General features: G+C 27.8%; 1 protein-coding gene across 1 annotated transcript in view; it reads left to right on the top strand.

The window, feature by feature from the left end:
- Window positions 1–6,569: 6,569 nt before the first annotated feature.
- Window positions 6,570–25,307, top strand: part of LOC129984301 (SEC14-like protein 2) — a 34,074-nt gene continuing 15,336 nt past the window's right edge. The window contains exons 1-7 of the mRNA XM_056094159.1: window positions 6,570–6,759; window positions 10,766–10,838; window positions 13,006–13,075; window positions 16,494–16,537; window positions 20,180–20,242; window positions 21,021–21,114; window positions 23,676–23,770. Of these exons, the coding sequence (XP_055950134.1) occupies window positions 10,785–10,838; window positions 13,006–13,075; window positions 16,494–16,537; window positions 20,180–20,242; window positions 21,021–21,114; window positions 23,676–23,770 (420 nt within the window). The 5' untranslated portion in view covers window positions 6,570–6,759; window positions 10,766–10,784. The remainder of the gene's footprint in view (window positions 6,760–10,765; window positions 10,839–13,005; window positions 13,076–16,493; window positions 16,538–20,179; window positions 20,243–21,020; window positions 21,115–23,675; window positions 23,771–25,307) is intronic.

Genomic DNA, 25,307 nt, shown 5'->3' with positions numbered 1-25,307 from the left:
AATGTTCAACAAAACTTCGATAGAACGAGATTTTGAATTTAAAATATCGATTTGTCAGCACAACGAGGAAGGTAAAAAATTCCAAGTAATTTCAGAAATATAAAATTATCTTTTATGTAAGAAAAAAATTAGATTTATTGCATCTTAAAAATACAAGGATAGGATGGATTTATTACCATATATACCTCCCGTTCATCATAAATTTTTTAAAATGTTAAATCTTGAATAAAATTCAAATTGATTATACCTACATATAAACTGAAATATATAATTTCATTGAAATTCTTAATAAAACTGAATTGTTTGTTGTTATATTTTCTACTAGAATATTCTTGGTTTTGTTTCCCTTTTTATCAAATGATTAAATATTTATAAAAATTTGAATAGTATTTTGTTTTTATTCTTAAAAAAAGGCTGATGCAACTGAAATAGTATTTCCCAATTAAATGAATGATTGCAATAATTCTTTAATTTTGAAAGTGAGGCAAGTTCATTTAGTTATAAAGAAACTCTTTTTTTTAATCAGCACTGTAAACACTATTGGATTATAAACCTACATTATCTGGTACCACAAAATACAAAAAATATATCTATTAATACTTACCAATATTTTTAAATTTATTGAAACGCAAACCTTTAAATATCTCGCAATAACAAAAAAAGGACTTGCCCCATTTTCAAAATAAACGGCTCATATAATAATAGCTACCAGTTTTTTTATATAAATAGCAATGTATATATTATGGTAGTATGTGCTAACTTTATAAAAGTACTGTAATTCCTGGATTTTTTTCAAAAGCGTAAAATATCGGACCTTTCAAATTTCCAAGAGGCCAAATTGTAGAAGCCTGTCTAGCTGGAGCAAGTGTGACCGAAACGTCTCAACTTTTAGGCGTTCCTAGAAGTATGGTGTCTAAAGTCACGACACCATACACACGTCGCGACAAGACAAGCTCATCAAAACAAAACAGTGGACAGAAAGAGAAGCTCAGTGAAAGAGACAGATGGGTATTGAAGCGGTTGTAATGTCTAAAAAGCGAACAACATCAGTCAAAGTGACCGCAGAGCTCAGTACCTATCTGGATTCTCCAGTGTCAAGGATTTCAATTAGAAAACACTTTCATAAACAGAACATTTATAGCAGAGTAGCAATTCCCAAGCCACTTATCACAGATATTAATGGTAAACGTCGTCTACAGTGAGTGGTGTCACACTCACAAAACCTGGCCGATTGATAAGTGGAAGAAAGTAATATGTCTGACGAATCGTGTTTCACACTTTTCCAAACAGGAGAGGTGCACGTTTGGAGGACATCTCCACAAGCGTATGATCGTGATTGCCTTCTTCCAACTGTCAAGCATGGGTAACCATGTCGTGGTTTTCTGCTGAACCAATCGTAACCTTGAAAGGAAGGATCACTTGGGAGAAGTATAGATAAATTTTAGCTCACCAGGTCCATCCTATGATGCAAATTTTGTTTTCTCCAAGAGATGGAATTTTCTAAGATGATAGTGCACTTATCCATGCAACGAGACATGTCCAGTCATTGTTTGATGAACACGAGGATGAAATTAAACATCTGACTTGGCCTCCGCAGTTACCCGAGCTCAATAAACTTTATGGCCTATTTTAGAGCATTCAGTACGGAATCGATATCCTCCACCGGTATCTCTCTCAGAACCTTCATAATATATCCAGGAAGAATGGTACAATATTCCCCTAAACACTATTCAACACTTGTATGAATCGATTCCTAGGCGAATCCAAATTGCATTACACACCAAAGGCGGTCCTACACCATACTAATAAAAGATTCTTTATAACTCTAAAGTGTTTCCATTATTTTGATAACCATCTGTACGAATACATACATGCATTTATATATATGTGTGTATATATAAATAAAATTATCTTTGAATACGGAATTTCGAATTAAAACTTGCATTTCTGACTTCATCATAAAACATTCTTTCATGAAATACATTTAGCTCCTATAGTTTCCTACAATATATTTCAATAACAACCGCACTTATTTTTCTTCTCAGCAATTAAACTCCTAAGTCTAAAACCACTGCCTGTCCCTATACTTAGAGTCATGAATTTCCCAAACAGGTGAGATGGACAAACGTGGGAGAGAAAAATTAAATCGTATCTTTTTTGAGAAAGTATTAGATGAGACATAGACAACTGTCATGGTTTTTTTAAGAAAATACGAAGTATTAGTGTATAATTTAAGACAATCAATAGAAAGACGTGACCACATTGGAACTTTGTAAAGAAGAAAAAAAATATAGGACCAAAGAACAAACAAATGTGATTCAGAAGTTATTATAAAAAATACTATCGAGTTCTTGAATGCAACTTTGAGAGGAAAGTGTGTTTGCTAAATAAAAAAAAATTAGATACCAGATAGAGTAATTCTGAGTAGAAGTACCCTTGTGCAGGACACCTCTACTCAGATTAAACCAGTTCATTACAAAATTTTAAAATGTGGATTACTTTAGATAGGAAAAAATTTTGGGAAGTGAAAGAAGATTTATCGATATGTACGAGATTGTCAATACATTAAAACTACTTCTTTAATTTGCATCTTAACTCCCTTATGATAAAAACGGTACATTTTAAGGGAGAATTTCAGGATGAATTCACATGAAAAAATGAATTAAATTTCTGTTTATAAAATGTTTATTTACTGGTTAGATTCTTCCCCGAAATTGACCTTCCATTTGAAAAGAGTTTCCTGCAATTGCTTCCAAAGTGTAATCAGTTAACTGTCCTCAGATCTATAAGTATTGATGGGGATTTTAATAACAACTGTCAAAAGCGGCATTTTACTTATTTGACAAATCGTACAGATTAATAAAATGTATAAAAGAATTGTCCTTAATACTTAATTAATTCAAAATATGTATCATTTAAAGATACTTGGGATAATTTTGGGGATAAAACAATTACCCCCAAAGAAGCAATATTTTAGATATGATCAGAAAAAAAAATTCTAGATGTAAAATATTTTTAAAAATATAATACGCAATCACAAGTCTTAAATTTTAAAAATGGATTGTTTAAATAGCTGTTATGGATCATAAAATTATAGCAGAAATAAATGCACAGCAAAGATGGAATTGATCTACTTTATGCATGAAAAGAACAGTTACATTTTCTTTGCGATATACCAACAGTAATACAGCAGTTATTACTAAAATATATGAGTCTGGAAAGATGGCAGCAAAAATTGATAAAAAGAAACATTACTAAATTTTCCTTTAAAGGATCTTTGGATGAGAAAAATATCAAACAAAAATTTTGCACGAATAAAAAAGTTGAATTAAAAGGGAAGTATGTCTAATGCTTTGACCTCTTTCAGCACGCACTTCCAAACACAAATGGAACTTCTTGAGGAAAATACAGAGACATAATAAAATTTCTAGAAAAAATCTCATTGAAACTTCCAGAAGGATCTTGGAAATTCCATTTTCGGAAACACGAATAGCATAAGAAATCCATAGTAATACTACATTAATATGAAGATTTTATAAGAAAATAATTTATTATAAAATAAATTGGTATGAAACTTAAACATTTTAAATCTCCCACCAATTTTGAAGGAGAAATGTGAAAAATCTCGCAATGCCCTTTAATAAACGATAGCTATGTTAAAATTAATAGTAACTATTTCTGAAAAAAACCCATCATCCAGCCTTTTTTGTTCTTTTCATTTGGAACATGAAAATGAATCGGCATTTTTACTAATGATTCTTTTAGCACATTAAGTAAAATTTCATAGTTGAACTTCTAAACTTGTTTTAAAGCAATGCCATTTTTGAATTCTTGAATTTCATAGTCTTGATGCAACTCGTGCATCTCTTATGTGAATGCCATAGTGATCTTATGGCTAAATATCAACTTAGGAATTGAAGGACAATGAATGTACATAGGCCATGGTGCGTGCTTGTTAAAACTGTCCATAATCATACATCGTTTCTCTAGAGTAATGAAAAAGATAATGGAATGCATTGCTAATTTAGGTGTCGACCTAGTCATTTAATCGGGACGTTAATATAAATAACGCTAATTTGCACCTATTATACAAAGATTATGCTTCATTTCTTTTCGTTAATTGTTGTAATACTTCAAGGAAATAACTTATTAAATTGATTATTTTTTGGAAATAAACTTGAAATAGACATCAAAAATTATTAAAATACTACTGTTTTAAAAATCCGATGGCTTCCTATTTACATTTAAAAAATTGTATTAAAATACTAAAATAATTTATAAAAAATAAGAAAGCGTCTATTAATTTTTAAAAGTTTTTAACGTCTTAGTTTTTTAAAAAACTATTATTTGCATGTGCATGCATTTTTTTAGAACAAGGTAAAATATTTACGGTCTTTTGCATATGTATAATTCCAAAAATGCAAAAAAAGTAAGAAAAATATAAATGAGGAAAATGAAATATCTTAATATTTTTGAATATTTAAAAACAAATATGTGTACCATTATTTGATATATGGATAATATCGAACAAATAAACGGTATGTAAGTTGGGAAATATTGTTATAATATTGAAAAAATTTATAAATATCATGTTGTATAATATTTTTTCCAATATTGAAATAATGCTAAAAAATTCAAAAATCCAAACAAATAAGACATTTAGAAAACTGTGCAATCATTTTTCTTAATAGGAATAATAGCATATAATATTTTATAGTACTGAATATTATCATGCAATAATGTAAAAAAATTATTCAATACTCCAGATTTGTAATTTCATTCACATTTTATTTTTGCAGATTTTTGCTTAATATCATGACTGAGTATAACTTACTACATCCCCATTTCTATTAATAATTAAGATATAAATAAATAAAAAAAAACTGAATATCACAAAGAAGTTTCCTTTTTTTTTGCCTACTATATATATATATATATATATATATATATATATATATATAAAATTTATGTTTATATACAGAGAGGGAGAATAAAATAGGAAAAAACAATTCAAAATGTGAAAGTGTAACTTTAAAAAATAAGAAAATAAGCAAAAAATAAAATTGAAAAATAAAAGCAGATAAAAGGAAAATATTATAATTTTAATATAATTATGGTTATAAATAATATTATAATATCACAATGAATGATGATATTTCATTTGCGTAATGAAGTTGAAGTTATTAAATAAACATGACATAAAAATATCCGAATTGAATATTTTCATGAAAATTGAATATAATATAGATAAATAATATAAAATAACATAAAATAACAAGATACTTCACCAGCAGAAATGATAGTTTTCCTTAGATACCCCCCTACTGAAATATCTTTCGGCTTTCATCACTAATTATCTGATTCGTTTTATTAATTTTGGATAATTTCTTAATGGGAAGAATAACATCAGCATATTATTAGCATTAAGTTATTTAATTATTATAATAAAAAATAATTAATATAATAGAAAATTTAATTATTATAATAAATATTCTTTTCTTAAAGCACTAAAAGGTGCAATCATAATTCCCTTAAAATGTATACAAAGAATATCAAGAACGTAGTATTAATCTAAGAAATAATTAATTAATAAAAGAAACTTACCTCATTTGAGATTAGGTATTCGATATAAAATGTCCATAATCTTCTTAAAATTTCACAAATTCTTATTGAACATCATCAAATTTCTATTGGGTAAAAAATTATACTAAAAGCGTCAGATTATTATTATGAAAATATAAAATATTGAATATATACGACATTAAATTGAGTATATAATTAAATGATTGTTGAATTATCTAATCTTCAGCATATATTAAAATATTTCCATAGATAAAATTTTTTTCCTTAAACAAATTTTATAAATTTTAGTCCCCCTGATAATTTTTTAAAAATTGCTCAAGAAGTATATTGCGCATTCACAGACAAAATTTATTTAAATTATATTACTAAAATGACAGTTTTTCCTTTGTTTTGAAAGAAAAATCAACCAAAGGAAACGTATTTTTTAATAAAATAAATAATAATGATGTCTGCATGAAATTTTTTATTCGTAATAACAGGAATTTTCCTTATTATTAATTGTGATCTAATTTTTACTTTTAAATCTTGAGGTAAAAAGAAATATTTACTTACATCTAATAGTGAAAATCAATGTAATCAGATTCCAAGAAAAAAAAATGGAAACCACGTACCCAAATTACGTTAATAGACCAGCCTCCAATCCTGAAGTAAACAATAACTTCTACTTACATACTCTATTCTAACCACAATGAAGAAATCGAAACAATTTCCGCCTCTTTTTTTTTTTTTTTTTTTTTTTCTTTTTTTTAAGGGGAGGGAAGTGAGAGAGACTATTTACCATTTAGATTTCATTGTCCCTTATAAGCATATAGCTAAGGGACTCCATTTTTGGAACTTTTTTTTTCCTCATGTAAAAAACAATAAAGTGTTGCCACAGTTGGTTTTAAATGATATTCGAAAGGGGAAAAAGAACAATATGGGAAGAACAGCAACGATTGGTTTTTAAACAAAAGGCATAAAATTAGAAACCGCACGCAAGTAGTTCACTAATACCAAGTTATCTTCGTGGAAGTCGGTTCGCAAATTAAAAGTTTCAGGGTCACTTGGCGAGAATTTCAGTATTGTGTACATTCTCCTGGTTGGTTGGTTCTCGTGGACAGCAGTTCTTTGCTCTGTCATAAAAGTCAGAGTGCAAGAGAAGATCTTGTAGAAGGCATTGCTGACTCCATTGTAAAGGTAGTATGTCTTAAATAAAATTTAACTAAGTTAGTTGAATGTAATATTTAATATTTAAACCATAAATTCTTATAAATTTATAAATTTGCGTTTTAATGTTATAGTTTTGAGCATGAATTTAAGCATGCTTTAATATCTCTTTTTATTATATTGCGTTGCCAGAGCAGCATAAAATAATAATAATAATGAGGAGGAATTTTATATTGGAAAACGATATCTGCACTTCATATAGATTTAATTTCAATTTTTTTAATGTCAATATCAAAAGATTTATTACCACAAATTCTGATTTTTCACAAACATGTCATATCAAATCTTGAAGTATTATTTTCAATTAAATATGATATTTTACTAGATTTTTATTTGATTTATTTTTGCTTCTCCCACATAAGAATTGATTGCAACTTCGTAACTGTAAAACGAATTCAATGCACATATTTTTACATATAGCAAAAGCATTTTTAAAAACATGAAAGAGAAATTCTAATACTAAATTTTTAAAAAATTCCTTATTTCTTTAGTATATATTATAGTAGTATAGTTAGTAGTTAGTTTAGTAATATTATAGTATTATATATTTTAGTATGTAAAGTTTTGAAACCGGTATTGTTTTGCACAGCAGATTAAATATATGCAACATTTATCCAAAGAAAATTTGCTAAAATACCATAGTATTCTTAATTTCACAATATTTTGAAATTTTCCATTATTTTTTAATGCTAAGTTTATTATAATTACTGGCAGTGCTATCGCACTAAAGTTTGTGAAAACACAGATGTAGAAAATATTCACATGAATTTGCATATTATGGTTGGAATGATATTATTTTTGGATAAAAAAATATCTTGCATTTTCTTTTTCCTTGCAGTTTGAGCTTCTTCTAAGGCAATAAATTACTGAAAGACTGAAAAAAAAATTTACTTGCCGCAGAGCAAATTAAACTTTCCGACTTCGCATGAAGAAAAATTCTAAAATAATTTGCAGAAATAAGAATAATATGAATTTATTTATAATGAAACTTTCAATTCTTGGAACCTCAATTCTAGAATGATTAAAATATTCAGATAAAGCAATTAAAAAATACGCAAACTTTATAATTTTGTTTGTTTATAAAAGTTTACAGCTTTCCTTTTAAAATATCGTTGCCTTTGCTTTTCAAAGTTAATTGGTAAATAAATTTCTCATTTTTATAAAAAAAAGGTACATTTTTTTTTGAAAACTTCTGAATAGAAAACAACCTTTTAATGCATTATACAAGGTAATAAAAATCTTTATTGCTTGCAAAATAGTTTCCTTTAACAGTAAAATGAAACTGAACTCTCATAAAGTTAGTTTATATTAATAGCTGTTTTATTCTAGAATTTGAAAAATATTGTGGGAAAAACCATAATAGTAATGAATATTAAATATTTTTTTAAATAAGATTACGTTATACTTATTTAATTACAGCATTAAATGAAATTATTAAACATGACTTTTCAATTCAGATAATATCCAAAATCCAAATTAATATTAAAAGTGATTATAAAATTGGAAAATGGAATAATTTTGAAAAATAAATTGTTTATTGTCATGAAACTTGAATGTCATATTTTATAATTCATAGAAGATGGAAATTTGAAAAATTTGTTTAATATTGAAGCCAAACTTTGTATCAATAATTGTAAATAAATTCTAATCACTTAAAATATCGTGAAGGTTTTCAGAATTAATGTTTCCGAAATATAAATCTCTAGTTCTATTGAATGCAGCATTATAGTAATAGTTATATTCCTAAGGTCATATAAAAAGTTTATAAATACACTTTATAAATTAAACTCCATCAAAACTTATATTTTTTTTAATAAAAAGTCTACTAAAATTATGAAGCACTTTAAAATTCTGTAATAAATCAGATAACAGATTTTAGAGTTCAATCATGTCTCCAAACATTTGATTTTCTTTAAATCGAATTCATTTGTTTTCCTTTGCTTCCTTCCTTTCCTTGGAATTTTTATAAATTTATGCTGTATATTTAAAAAAAGATCTCCAATTATAATATCGATATATTTCATTTCATATTTTCGGAAGGAAAGTAACAAAACTATTTATATATCAGATGGCTGAAACATAGAACTCAAACCGAAAGCAACTTCAAAAAATCAGATTCAATTCTGAATCTTCGTCCGGGTGTCTTTTGAAAACGTTAAAGTAGTGTTATACATCATTAAAGTAGTGTTATACAAAACTCTATAACTCTTTTGGGTTCACAGATATATTGTTATTTAAATAGTTAGTTTATCAGGGATAATTTATAATATACAATTAATTGGATAACTGCATAAAAATTTAAGCTTAATAATTGTTTCAGCAATATGTTTATTGAGAACTACACAAAAATTAATTCTTTGAGCTATTTCGGATATTTTTCTGATTCTGATATTGAGAAGTATGTGCTTTATAATATATTTAAATATATATATATAAAAGCAATCAGAACATTTAAAATTTCATAATAACAAAGTAATGCACTGTTAAAAACAATGTTTAGTTTCTTTTTTTTCCAATTTTGAAAATGCAAGGAAAAATTCTCACAACCACTAAGCTAGTATCATTAGACTTATTTTTTTATATAAAGTGATACAAAAATCCTTTTTATCTGATAATATTTCCGGAAGATGCAATGAAAGATTTTATTTGCCTAGATTTTATTTTTAATTTTAAGATTTTAATTTTAATTTTTAATTTGCTAACATTTGAATTTAAATTTTTGAAAAATCACACCATTGTGCAAATTCCTACCTTCCGAATGATATCTATGCCGAATATGATAGCTATGGGTTCAACGGATATCTTTGCAGAATTCCAAAAAGCACGGAAATATGTAGACATAAAAACACACATTGAAACGCATTCCCTTTCATTATTATCAGAAACAATGATGATTATTGCACTCTCATCTTCTTTCCTTTTATTTTCAAAAAGGAATATGAAAGTTCCTTCTAACGTCCAATGTATTGCACTTTTTTTTCAAAGCCCAAAATCATTAATTGTAATTTTGGATTAATATTTTAAAATTAAATTTGGAAATGACATTTTTATCAACATTTTTTAAGATGGGTCTATAGTTGTTTGAAATTTGATACTCATGGTAAAATAAAATCCATGAAATAATTGCAGCAACGAGATAGAGCTTCACCTTAAATAAGAATTACGCCAAATATTGACAATGCCATCAACAATACGATGTCAACTTAAATTTTACTACTTCGTTGGGAAAACTTCACGTTTTAAGAATGATTTAATTCTCTACAAATGAGTCTCTTTTGTAAATAATAATAATAATAAAATAAAAGGCAGAATTATATTTGTACATACTTTTTTAATCGTAATTTACAGTCATAAAAGTTTCTGAATATGAATAGAAGCTTTTATTAAACTCTTACTGTAATTTGTATTTTAAAATAATATATATTTGAACACAAAGAATTTGGTAGTTGTTTTGAGTCCCTGTATCGAAATAACAAACTTATAGGACATTAGTTTTAAATTATAGTGTTACAATACATATAAATAACATTAACATTTGTGAACAAAATACAATTAAGTTGATAAGAAATACAATATCTTAGTAAAATATAGAAATATTAAGTGTTTATAAATATCTTTCCTTAAAAATAAGACTTTATTTAATTATTTAGTGCTCTTCTGATACATAAATACATACACATATTTACATGCAAATATGCATGTATGTGTGTATGCATGAGATCCATAAAAACATTCAAATGACGAATTTGGCATAAAATAATTCTTTCTGTTTTTCATATAAAAATGTATTTATTAAAGTTTATTTTATTAATTTATTTAAAATTTATTTATGCATTAAACTTTAGTTAAATCAATTAAAAAATCTCTGTAATTAAATAAATTTTCTCTATATGAGAATTTAAAAAAATTATATAAAATAAGAAAGTCTATATAATTTTATCTATATGAGTAATAAAACAAACGTTCTTCTTTTTAGAATCCTTGATTATTGTAAAATGGAAGCTTTTAAAAGAAAACCTACCATCTCAGAAACAGAACTCCTGAGACAGGTAAGAAAAAATTTGAAAGATAGACTACAAAAACTTGAACTACCGAATTCAAGAAATTGGATACTTTTCCAGAATTTATTTGTGAATATTTTTTTATCATTTCTTTAGCTGTAAAAAAATAAACAGAAATTTACTAAATAAATATTTTGTAATTTATCTTGCGTAATATTTTGAAATAATGAATTAATTTAAAGTATAACTCAGCATGACATGAAACAAATTTTTGAGAATTTTCAAGTTTATCAAACATTTAATTATTATAAAAGAGAGCGAATTAGAATATTTTTAACTTCCAAGAATCAAAGCAAGATAAAAATTGAAATTATTAGAAAATATTCATAAATAAAACCTTTTAAAATAGTATTTCAATTATTATATAAATATAAAAATGTTATAAACGTTACCTAAAGTATCCACAATAAATATTTTTTCACTTTTTAATATTGTCAAGAACATGAAATAAATATGCAAATAATTAATAATAGTTTAAAAGAATGGAATCGATTGGTGGGCGAATAATTCTTTTGTCATCCCAGGATTCCTCAGTGTTTTTAAATTGATTGGATGGCAGACGATTTTTCTGTCATCCCATAATTCCTTAATAATCCCTACAAAATAAAAATTTAAATTATTAGAAAATATTTGTAAATAAAACTTTTTTAAATAATATTTAAATTGTTATAAAAATATAAAAATATTACAAACTTCATCTAAAGTTGTCCACTATAAATATTTTTCTTTTTAATATTGTCACGAACATGAAATAAATATGCAAATAAGAACTCTAGTTAAAGAAAGAAATTGAATGGATGGCGGATAATTCTTCTATCATTTCAGGATTCCTCAGTGATTTCTAAACTAATTGGATGGCAAACTATTCTTCTGTTATCCCATAATTCATTAATAATTCTGACATTTGAAATTTATTTTATTTATTATTATTCTCTAGTGTTTCCCTTTTTTTCTAGTATTACTTTAACTTAATTTTCTAAAATAAAAACTATTTTAGGATATTTATTTCTTTGTGACACTATATTATGTGTATATGAATGAAGATTTGGTCCAATTTTGGTGCATGTATATGTGAACATAAAAATTTTAGAGCCTAAATTTCTTTCTCACTTTGATTTTATTTATTAATCGTCATCCTCAAATAAAAATAATTGTTTAAGCTGGCATTAAGCATTAGAACAGAGTCGCAATTGTTCATGCAAATATTTATTAAATTTTAATTTAAAAAAGTGACCCGAAGTAGTTTCATTTGCTTTTCACATGATTTAAAAAAAAAGACCTTAAAGGTAAACTTAGTTCTTTGTTACCTAAAATGCCTATTAGAGTGCAATCTTTAGCGATTAGTTGACAGGATGCAGTTAGTACACAAGCAACAGAAAACCGAATGTGTCCTTTTTTATGTCTTTTTTTTTTTTTTTGACCTATTGAAACCAAAATCTAACACAAAATTATTATTGTAGTCTCACACTTGTATACCATATTTCATATATTTAGGTCACTGCGTTTTTAAGTAATCGTGTTATTTTTGCTCGTATAAGTATAGACTGACAAACGGTCAACCCTGGTGGATCTTTTACTAATTTGACACTTATCTATGATTTTAAAATTAAATTCGTGTACCAAATTTTATTTATCGAGCTTCTTTTGTTTTGGAATTATCATGTTAACTTTATTTGGACAGTCGAAAAGACAAAGACAGTCAAATAGACAAAATTTTGTAGGGATCTATAAATTTGGTGTAAATTCCATATACTAAATTCCATTCGTCTAGTTCAAAGCGTTTTGATTAATCGTGTTTACAGGCAAATAGAGCGAGGCACAGAGGGACAAACATAATTCAAGAAATATGTTTTCCGAACTCAGAGACGTCTGAAATGTTAAGAGTTATTGACAATTGCGAATATTTTGACAATTGCAGTACTTTCTTCTATATATTCTTATACAGAAAGCAAAAATCCATAAAGCGACTTCCTCTTTTTGCATGACTTATTAAAAATACAAATGAATTAAATGGAAATAAATTCAAAAAAAGATTTCTGAAATCTGATCAGAATAAAAGAACATGACTTTCAAGATTATTATATGTTTTAATATTTAAAAAAAAATCTTCGAAGTGTTATATAGAAATTTTTTTTTTTTTCGTTTTTGCTTACAGTTCAAGAAAAACATCTCTGATGTGCTGACACCACTTCATACTGATGCTTATCTTATGAAATGGATTAGAGGTGAGTATGAAGTGCAATTTCTTTATTTTATATCAACTGAACAAAAACGCATCAATAAAGCTTTTGCAATTTATTTTGACAAATAAAAAATAACAGAATTCCTGATTCATTTCTGTTGATTTCATAAACATTTTTTGATTATTATAATTATTACTTGAAGCATGATAATTATCAAAAAATGATTGTATTTCATTCTTTATATTCATCTTTTCCGTGACAAATTTAGATCTAATTGCAGCAATTTTTCAAACGGATTAATATAAATTTCATTGAATGATGCATAACGTTTTGAAAACTCTTGCGAACAATCAAACTAATTTATTGTGGTTTTTCTATTATTTCGTGACTAAAAGAATCTTTTTGTTCTATTGTTTACTAAATTACTAGCTCACAGACTTGAAATGATGAGAAATGCTTATCTCCCCTTGACTGAATTATCTTCTACTTCTACATATTCTTGTGCTTGAAAGTTCTTTTGACACCTATTGTCTAGTTTCAAACATCTCATTCAATTTGTCATTCGGAGATATGAAAATTGATACCGTAATCGCTGTATCTGGTTATCAATTTTCCATAGTATTATTTGTTGAAAATACCTTGACTTCCGACAGCTTTTAATAATGAGGATTTATGATGATATTTATATTTGTTCCATTCCCCTTTATGAAGATTTTCTGCAGCAGAGAAATCTGAGGTTCATCTTGTATGCTTAGTTAAACAGCTTCTGATTTTTGGTACATAACGACTGTTTGAGAGAAATGGCATTACAATTCCAGATCTTAATAAATGTGGATGTGTCTTTAAAATGTTTATAAAGTAATCATTTGTAATGTATAAGGGGAAAAAAAAGAAGAAACCAAAAAATAAAATAGGCACAAAAAATAAAATTTATTTCACAGAATCATGTTCGTGCGATACGGTATCAAGTAAACAATAGCAATCTCAAGAATTTAAAAACCATAGAATTCACTCACTCCATACAGCCTAACCACACATCAGTAAGTAAATGTAAAAGATGTTAAGAACCACAATGGACAATCAACAATTTTCGCTGCAATAGCTTGACAATATACTAAAATGTAAATAGCATTTCCTTTTAAATCCAGAAAGAATCAGTCCTGTTTCAGTTGTTCTATACCCAATATTTCATAAAGGTTTATCAAACAATTTTTGTTGAATTTAGAAAACATGATGCCTATCTCAGTTTCGAGAAAATTTTAAGCTTTTTCACTTTAGGTCTAATTGCCTTTGACAGCCCTTTAAACCAAAGTTTTCCATACTATTAGAAACAGACTTTAAAAAGAATTTTGAAAAACGGGTTTTTAAATTACTTAAGAAATTCCAGCAGAAATTTGCAAAGAGATTTTACATGAATATAAAGTTTAACAACATATATTGCTATTATAAAGAACAATATATTTTACATTTCCAAGAGAAAGTTAACAAAAAAATGCAAAAAAAGTGTTAAAGATACACTGATTTTATTAATATTCATTAGAAGCGATACTATACGCAAATAAGTGCAGAAAATTACCTGAAGCAATCCAAAACACTAAAAGCAAATTTTTCTGCATTAAATTATAAAATTTGAGTATCGAGGTCCATTGAGTCAGTGCCATATCTCCCAGCTTTAAATGCAACAAATTTGTCTAACCAGAGGCATATACAAACATTTCTTTCTACTAGAATAGATTTTAAATAGTTATATTAAAATATTTAAATTTACGGATGGTTGGAAAGTATTTTTTAAAGAAGATCGCATGTTAAAAAAAGTCTTAGTCTTATCTCTAGTTTTGTAAATTATCTAACGTTAAAGTCAATCAGTTTTAAGTAATTGTGTTCACAAACTGATACAAATTCAGAAAATAGTCTTTTAGAATTCTAAAAAATTTAAAATGTGAAACTGAATGAAAATCTCGAGACTGAATTTTTTTTATATTTACTGTAAATTCTTTAAGCAATCCATTCTGTTTGCTCCCCCCCCTCCCATTTTTGATAAAATAATGTAGGAAGAAAAGTCATTCTTACCACTATGCCCCCTTCCTATTATTTTTTCATGTTCTAAAATAATACCATCTAAATTTTGAGTTCTTGGAACAATCATAGGTTTGCCATTACAATACGCAGAACAAGAATATTTTAATTCTAACGCTGTACAGTTACAGTTCTTTTTCTTGATGTCTTCTTTTGACAAAATGACTCTCTTAAAATGTTCTGTTCTTCTTGCGTGTCTGGAGCCTATTTCTTCAAGACCCCATGGGTCAGCTATTGTTGATTCCTGTAATGAACGGAGCAGAAATTTTGTAGATTTAGTCGCTCGATACGGCCGAGTACTTTCACTTTAAATCACTGCAGGAAAAAAATGTTTGACAAGAATTTGTATGATAATCACTTTATGTTCCCATCAAAAATGCCATTAAATAACGAATGTTGTATTTGTTATAATTGAAGTGCTCATTTGCACGTTTCGGTAAAACCTTATGTTTACGCTAGAAGCATCTAATATATACAATTTCAAAATTCAGAAAAGTGAGGCAGCATAAGTGAGTGAAATCGCATCCCATTTCACAAGATATCCGCAATTATTATATGCCATTTAAAAAAAGCAGAACTTTTAGATAATAAATATTTTATCCATGCATCTAAATTAACAAAAGCTTAAAGTCTAAATTTGTTATCTGCAAGATAATCTGTGTTAAAATTATGTGGTTTTCATTCTTTGTACTGGTTTTACTCTCTTCAGAGCTATACTGATTTAATTGAGAATGTTCCAAAGGCATAAAAGGAAAATTTGAAACATTTTATAATCTTTTTAAAGTATTGAAGTCTGTGATCCACTTTTTGTTTTCATTTCATGTCCATTTTTAACAAAATCAATTCCTTTCCAAATGAAAAATTTAAAAAAACTGAGAAACATTTTATTTAATTGAATTATATATAAAGACAGTTGATGAATTGCTAGGAATTTTCATTTAGTAAATTCATAATTCTGATTTTTAAGTCTCTATCAAATTAGATCTGAACTTTTTAGCACAAGTTTTATTTCTGATGAAATAAATTAAATTTAATGAAAATCGTTAAGCAATAATAATTAAAACATTTTCATTGAAAATTTTCAATTTTTCTTCTAATTTTTGTTAAAGTTATTTTACAGCTTACAATTAATGTTAATTAATTTTAAACAAATCCTTTCTTCCTTTCATTGCAACACAATAAAGCTGCTGTAGTAAGAAGTTTTCAATCATCATCCCATAAAATAGAGAAAATGTATCCTATAAATTCGAGCAAAATGAACATTTGTAAAAATCTTATCACTTATGTTATTTGATAACATTCCTTTTTCAGAATTGTTTTATTATAAATGCCAAAATGAATGCGTGATTAATCTATTTTACTGAAACCATGTTTTATATTTCAGCCGGAAATTTTAACATCAGAAAAAGTGAGCAATTCTTTCGAGAGGTAAGTGTTTATTTAATGAAATTAAATCAACTTTTCATAAATTTGTTTTCATTTCAATTTATGATATTCCATAATTTAATAAACTACATATTCTGTAGTGAAACATAAGAAATTATCTTAATTTCATTTTATTGAAGTTTCTTTAAAGATTTTTCATGTTTTTTTCTTCGTTATTTCTTTCAATTTTTTTTAAATCTTCCACTGAAGGGCACTTAAATATATGATTAAGAAACTTCTAGTATGGTGGTTAGTTCCCATTTCTTCCCTATTATTTCCCCTAGCTGTGCGCTCAAATGACTTCCACTTTGATGACGAGACTTATTTTCTACTGGAAGGTTGTGTTACAGTCGTCTTGATGGTATTAGGACCCAATCTTGTTTCCCACCATTATGTGATTGTAATGACATCAGTCACTTTGGATACTCAGGCGGGAAAGGATAGTTCAATATAGTTCTTATCTTCTAATTATCAATTTTTTCGTATGACGGAATGAATATACATGTAACTATGTAGTTTCTGTCCTTTGAAATATGGGTTGGCCCATCTACAGTTAGACATTAAAATTTTAAGATCTAAATCAGAATTTTTCTCTTAATTGCTTCTGTTCCTGAAGGCAGTTTTTACAGTTTCATCTACATCTCTCATTTCACGTTTTCAAATTATATTATTATATTTTTCCATCATAATTTAATAGCAATTTAGTATGAACTTTTCTGGTTCATATTAGATTATAAAATTTGCAATTGATCACAAGAGATGAAATAAAATTTGATGAAAACAATTTATTTGGAGTTATTTTAGAATGTACGAAGGTTATAGGTACTACCTTGGTATCCGAGTTCTAATGTAGATTTGCAAACATTTGATGATACAGTTCAAGTCTATTTGCCTGCTCTTTCACGTGTAATCATACAATGACCTTTCCGCGGCCGATAACTACTCCATACACATTGTGCATGTTCATCATCCATAAATACTCATTTCATTTGATTCCACTAAATGTAAAAACAGAAAAAATAAGACTTAAAAAAACAGCACAAATGTCTTTTTAAAGAAAAAGCAAATAATTATAGAAAACTTAATCAATATCATATAAGATGATTAGTATCAAATCAACTGGAATTATCTCCACAAAAAATTCTCGTGTCCTCTCTAATAAAGATATCCCCACTCCCCAAAAAGTTGCGGATCCTTTCCATGGCATTAGCGTGTAATTGTTGCGGAATATTGATCTTTGGGGTGAATTTAGCCTTTTTACTGAAAACATTGAGTTATCGTTGGCGAGATTTTTGGCAATTAATCCCTGGCATGTGATTAATAGAATCCAAAACCGAATTTGTTATTTAAGAAGTGTTTTTTCCAAACTATTAAAACAAAAATTTGTCACAGAGTTACAATTATAATCACAAAATTACATTTCCACTCATTTAATACATTTAAGCCATAATGTTTTTGAGTTATCTCGTTTATATTGCTCTGAAAGTACAACCCAACAAACAATCAACCTCTTGTTGTATTTGGCTCAAAATTAGATAGGTGTCTATACTATAGATGTTAAATATTTGTACCCAATTTCATCCATCTAGCTTCTTTGTTTTGTTCTTAATATATTCTAACAGCTGTAAGGACAGATTTCTTCTGAATGGATATTGCTTAAAATTCCAGCAGAAATATATATGGTCAAACCCATATATTTCTGCCGTCTAGCTTAGAGCGATTTTGAGTTACTCTGTCGCAGACAGACAGACTTAATGCCGAAAATATGTTTTTTTTTTAAATTCAGAAAGGTCTAAAAGGCGGTGATTCGACATTATTTTCTCTGTATTTCGTATACGAGAAATTAAAAAAGCTAGTTTGTAAAACATTAACACTTTTATTTGTAAATTAAGTTATCTGTAGCAAAACTCTGAATTAAATATTTAAAAGATTCCATATAATTAAACTTAAATCATCTTAATAGACGAATTAGGAATAAAAATCATCAAGAATAGCACCAGATGTCTTGAAGCTCATAACTATATAGGTGTTTAAAAAACAAGATTAAAAAAAATAATCAAATGTTTGAAAACTTTTAAGATTCAGGATGTCTATTAATACAAACTGTATAGCCGACGGGATATCTATGCAAAATGATCACTCATCCATTAGTCGGTGAGCAAGGTCACTCACGTATTACGGTACCATAAAATAACTAATGCGTGAGACGAAATTGCATTTTCTGCTTTTTGGAAATTACTCGGAAGATCAAAGATCAGCCATAAACTATGAATTTTCCTGGTTATTATTTCTCGGATTATAAAGCTTCTTAACTGTTCATTTTGGAAAAACATCTTACACTTCCTTGCTGACAGGCAGAAATAAATGTTCCAAGATGAGTTTGAAATGTTATTTGTATTCCCAGAAGACAATAATTCTTATTTACAATTTATTTAGGATGTTATGAAGTTTCTCAGGAACAATTTTGAGTAAATCTATTTGTTTTTATCCGAAAAAAAACCTGATAAATTTTATTCTAATTTTTTTCATACTAATTTCATTTGAATTTGCAAAGGCAAAAATATGAAAACTTCGAAATGTAGATAGAGGTATGAATTTTTTCATAATTGGAACTGAAAGTACAGTACACCCTCTAGTATTCGGCTTAATGTGGCGGAAGGACAGGCCGGATGATAAAAAAACAGGATAAGCCGGAGTTCTATGAACTCCTTTCTCTTCCCACTAAGACAAAGTTTTTATATCAAAACTCACTGTTATAACACATATTTTCTCACTTCTTATTGAGTACTAAGTCTTCCATTCATCTCAAGTCACGTCGGATAGGAACAAAGCCGCGGCCAGTAGAAACATAGAAGAAGTGGCTGATAACGTGTCGAGTTGAAATAGAAGGCTCTGTACTGGTAGTTTATATGTGTTTATACACTGCAGTGCAAGAATTTATTATATAAAAAAATAAGTTAAATGATATAAACTGTTCATATTTTAACCTAAATTCTGAACGCTTTGCTATGGTATACATAAAGAAACATTAAGCATACCCAAGAAAAATTTACAAATCCTGTACGTACCGTGCCCTTATAATCAGGAACAGCAGCAACTATTGAGGTTTGTGACACACTGACGAAACAATGAACAATAAGCAGAATGTTGCTCTTTTCCTGCCACAACTTTTATTTTGCATACAACACGTAGGAAGCAGACGCTCGCTTCCAGTGCCTTGGCTATATTGTCAATGCAATGCCTTGCCTTCCTCAATTAATTACGATAAAGAAAACTAGGCCGCATATTACGGAAGCCGGATAGTCACTCGGGTGTGTACTGTACAATCATATTCAGAGATTATTTTGGATGATCGAAAAGAACAAGCTATCTTCATTTATATATCCAATGTCATCATTTATATATCCAAATGTCATGCATCAAATTTGACAAAACATTTTATTGATGTAAAACACTTGCATACGTTAGCTATTCTGAAATTGTTGTATTGTGACGTGACTGCTTATATTGTCATAAAATGAAGTGTTGCAGTAGCTGCAAATGTTATATCAGATTTTGTTTTTTTAACCTGTTTTTCACATATGATATTTTGATATCAAAGTGATTATATTTCAAATCATTTTAATGTCGTACATTATTTTACAGGCTTTAGCAACTCGGGCTTTATACAGTATCGATAGTTTTGCAGATCATGGCAAAGAACCGAAAGTAAGTTCATAAAAATCATTAACTTTCTTATGCATATACTATAACTTAATCCATACATAACGTTTGTATGCTTTATATTTCAATTTGAAAATGCAAAAGACTAGCAAACTACTTGCAAACACATCACGTGACGTGCAAAAATCATTCAAAATGATCCAGAGGGCATGCTGTTAGATATTAATCAACCAAATCGAGCACGTAGATATTTTTAGTAATGTGTATGCACTAAAAAAGACTGAAATTTTGTTTTTTTATTTTTAATTAATTAAAAATTAATTGCAATTTTAAATTTTTTAGTAATTTCAGTAAATACTACTGCACAATATTTTTACACCATTTTAAAACTAAACAAATTTTCCTCTCACTGAAACCACACTTATTTATGCACACTTGTTTTGTTGTTTTTTTTCCTTTGATTTTGATAATTTTTTCAAAATTCGGAGTAAATTAATTTTGTAACAATGCTTTTCCTTTTATATTCCGTATAACAAAATACCAAGATTTTAATTTATCCATGTGAAAATTTAATAGCTGTTGAGCCAACTAGAAGAAATAAATAATAAATTTTTAAATTTATTGAAATTAATATCTTAAAATATTTCATAACATTATATGTTTTTAATATACTATTTTAAGCTGGTATTTTTTTATAAATTACATAATGTAAAAAACTGTTACGTACAAAACACAATGGTTGATGCAATCAAGTTAAACATAAATAAAATACACGAATCGAGTTTAGGAATTTTTTTCTTCACACTATTTTAATCTTTCATAGGTTGCTGAGGACTTTGGATTTGCAGTCCCAATAGGTTTTGCCAAAGATGGAACACCAGTAACATATGCAGCTTTTGGAAGAGGAGATCTCTACGGTTAGTAAACTGAATATCTCTTGATAAAAAACTATAAGTCAAATAAACAATTCATTCTTCCAATACAATTTTCATTTATATCATAAAACATTTACTAATATGTTTTCTATTAAACATTCAAAACGCTGCAAGCAATGTTAAAAAATGTGAAGAAGAAGACTTTTCTATCGAAAGTAGAAACGAAATATCAAAAAAAAGTCATCATTTTCTTTCATAGACAGATTTATTTATTTATTTTATTTTGTTGTTTATGCTGTTATTAGATTTTTGTTGCACGAACATATGACTTTTTCAAATATTTGAATTTTCTTTTCCATGCTAAGTGCAAAACTTCCGATTTTTCATCAGTACTAGGCTCATTTAATTTTTTTAATTGAGAAAAGTTGTCAGTGAAATAAAATTTCGAAAATAATTGCTAGACCAAGAAGTATCCTTTTTTATTGTTTATTTTCCACTTTCACCTCTTACCTTTTGACTCACTTTGTACTTATTCGGAATACTTAAGCTCTTTTATGTACTCCATTTTTATTCAAAGCAGCTATACACTTCCAAGCTATTCAGAATAACATTAATCAAATAAGAATCAGAATATTATTAAACAAATAAGTAACAATAATTTTTTTGGCTTAAATTGATGAGTTCGTTTTCTAAAGCAGGCCTCTAAGTTTGCACTTTGGTTTGTTGTAAAATAAGGCGTGAAGGGGATTGCAAGTTTTTAATTATATCTTTTAAGTTTGAAACATTATTATTTTCGAAGGAAAAGCTTAAATTAAAAAGATGTAAGTATTAAAAATACTTGCATAATAAGTTATAAAATGTAATGATAGTTTCATTAAATTAGGATTTAATTTAAAGAGTATTAGTTTGAAAAATATTTTTTTATTTTCTCAATTCGAGAAATTTTGGAATTCCACTTAAGTATATGGTACATAGCAGAGAGTAACTAGTAACTAGAGAGTATATAGATCAGCATCTATATTATTTTTCACAAAATTCGAATTGTCAAAAAAAACAAGTTCGCCAAAAAAAGCCTTAAGTACTTTTATATCAAACAATAAAAAACACCTTTTAATAAAATTATCGTTTTACGATTTCATGTGATAGCGTAATGATAGATTTCCAAAAAGAATGGTGAAAATTAAGTATGAAAAAGAAAAAGTCTTAATTTATGGCGACTAATTCTCGGGAAAAAGAATAATACAACAAAACTTCAAATCTATATTGTTCAAAACATAATATAGATATTGATCTGAAATTTTTATCAATTTCTTCATTGTTAATCCTGGGATTCGAAACAAATATGTTAAGTGTTATACGTATTTATGCCTCCTTGACATTCAACACATACTATAAAAAGAGCGACAGAAAGAAATAGAGTTTTATTTACAAGAAAAAAGTAAACAGCATCGAATTCCGTCTATTTCTTTTTTTTTCACGGATATTTACGTTTTTGTTTCCAATGAAGATATAAATTACACTAAATTACATGGATTTCCAAAAGGTCGCTCAAATTTTTAAAAAAAATGAGAAATTTTTTTCCAAACTAGCAATCTTTTTAAAATTTTCTCCTGGGATATTTTAATGTTTTGTAACTCCTTGTACAGGTACTTTTTATACCTATAATTTTTTAATTTAAAATTTTCTTCTGAAATTAATAAAATTTTATTTAAACTAAAAAAAAATAGTGTTATAAATTCCCCCCATCATCTTTCCATCCCTTCTCTAATAATATATCCGGGTGCAAACTTAGAGGTCAATTTTGGATTACCAACTCATCAACGTAAGCCAATAAAATTGTTGATATGCACTTTTTACATGACAAGTCGACTGGACTATATTGCTTATTATAATTTAGAGAAGTTATGCAGCAGTACTTAATTTGTGTAAAAATTCTTGCCTTTGTTACACTACTGAAAAAAGAATGTCTTCATAGTAGTGTGGTATGGAAATTTGGAAAACTAAACGTCTTTTTTGTTGTCCCACCACTATTCAAAATGATATTGCTCATCCCCAAACAGTCCCAGTGGAGCATCGAAAGGTCAGAGATTCTTAAACAAAAGTAAATACATAAATGAGCAGGACTTCTAAAAAGAAGAGAATTACTGTAGATGATGACGTACTTAAAGGCAATAAGATATGTAAATTAAATTACTGCAATGAATAATATACAAGCAGTTTTTCTAAGAATTGAAAAGTCTGCTGTAAGCTATGTCAAATTGCAAATTGTCTATTCAAGTAAACAATGCAGTGAAATGCTTATAATTTAAGAATGACAGCTTAAAATATTTTTTTAAAAATTCTCATTTTCAACAGAGAATTTATGTAACCTTAGTTTTCAGGTTGTAACCTTAATTTTAATGTAACCTTAATTTTCAGTTGTCAAGCTTTTTAATATTGGGACAAAGTATTTGTTAAATTTATGCAGATGTATCAACTCGTCGAATTCATTGAAATTAAATGTTTAATATACGGCAATGTGCAGCTTTAGAATAATATAATTTAATTAGAAGATATAATTTGTTGTATTTCTTAACCGTATGTGTGCGTTTCTCCTTATTCAGGATTCGTCGCTTCTCTGTCTTCTTACGATCTTTGCTTGTACGGCAGCTATTGGTTCGAGAAAGACCTCAAGAGAGCCAGAGAACAAAGCAAAAGGGTTAGTGGAATCTACATTTTAATCTTTTGAAATATATATTTGTTTCCCAATAAAAAGTATAGTATAATCAATAAAATGCACACTTTCATTTTACATATGGTACATTTAAAGAAATGCAGACGTAAATTATATACGGTGCAGGTTAGCCGTAATATAGACTTTTAGCGGCCTATGTCAATCAATCGAAAAGAAATTTCCGATATTGTTATTTGAAGGTATGCGCTCGAGATTGCTATTGTTATTGCTTATGGCACTCGTCATACACAAGCCCGCTGACTAAATCAGCGGTTTTAAGCCGAGTTTTAACGTCTCTTTTTCAGTAGCGCCATCTAGGACTAAGAGTGCGTCACAGTCCTTTTTATGGAGTGGATTTCATTCAAATATTTCATTTACTCAACCACAGATCGGAATTTAGACCTGAATCAGAGAACGATCACCTCAGATCCAGTACCCCCAGGGTATTGTCATGACTTGCAGGACTTTGTAGCTACGACAGATTTATATGGGCATCAGCCACCATGCACACGGAGAATCTTCAGTACTTACACAGAAAAAAATTTAAAATTTTGGAATTGCACCACCCATCTTTTTCTGCTCAAATAGATCAATGCCTTGAAAAACTATAATACGCATATCGTTCCAGCGCCTTTTATGAAGCTAGGCCAGAAAATAACTATATTAAGTCTTTATTTTCATGTTTTATAGTTTTGATTCAGTATTTTCAATGTACTGGCCTCTTTGATCTCTTAAACTGATACCATGTGTATTTTCTATAGTATGAAGCAGGTTTCAAATTATTTTCTGAGTATCCTTTCATTATTTCCATCGCTTTTGGTTTTATTACATATACAGTCTCAAATCTAACACTTTTTAAGTTTTAATTTGATCATGAGGAATATAAAAAAAAATTGCTACATTGGAAGAGAACTGGTGAATAGAACTTATCTTCCAAAAGGTTAGAAATTTCTTGACATATGCTGAATTGTAGACCGAAACAATGTTCTAGTAAAGGGTTTTTGTTTGTTTGTTTGTTTTTTCAAACGATCATATCGTTTTTTGTACCCATTCAGGTAGATGTGTCTCAATTTTGGCTGATTAATTCCGTTACATAAAATCCACTCTTCTTCTTTGTTGGTTTCATTTAATTAAATTCTACTATTTGCTAAGCATTTTAAACTTGATAGTTATCTTGCTAAATAATATCAATGTCTTGTCACATTTCTCGCATCCAGCTGCCGTGGCCAGAGGTTAAGAACATGAGTTAACAGGTGAGTACAAGCATTTCACCCACACCCTAATTAAGACGTTTGCGTAACATTGTGATTTGTTTGGGAATTTTCAGTTTTCAGGCAACCAATTAAAGTATAAAATATCTCCGATGTCGAACACACTTATCGGACTTGATCAACTAGATCGTAGGTCATTATAAATCTCTTTTTAACCTTCTTAAGTCTTTTATATCAATCGAAAACTTGTGTCTGCGGCCAATATACATCTCTGTATACGTGTTGAAAAAGAAAATTAATTTTGACGTGAA

The sequence above is a fragment of the Argiope bruennichi genome, chromosome 9 (genome assembly GCF_947563725.1).
Source record: "Argiope bruennichi chromosome 9, qqArgBrue1.1, whole genome shotgun sequence".
NCBI classification, from domain to species: Eukaryota; Metazoa; Arthropoda; class Arachnida; order Araneae; family Araneidae; genus Argiope; species Argiope bruennichi.
The sequence above is the reverse complement of the archived record's forward strand: the minus strand, read 5'-3'. Positions and strand labels throughout refer to the sequence as shown.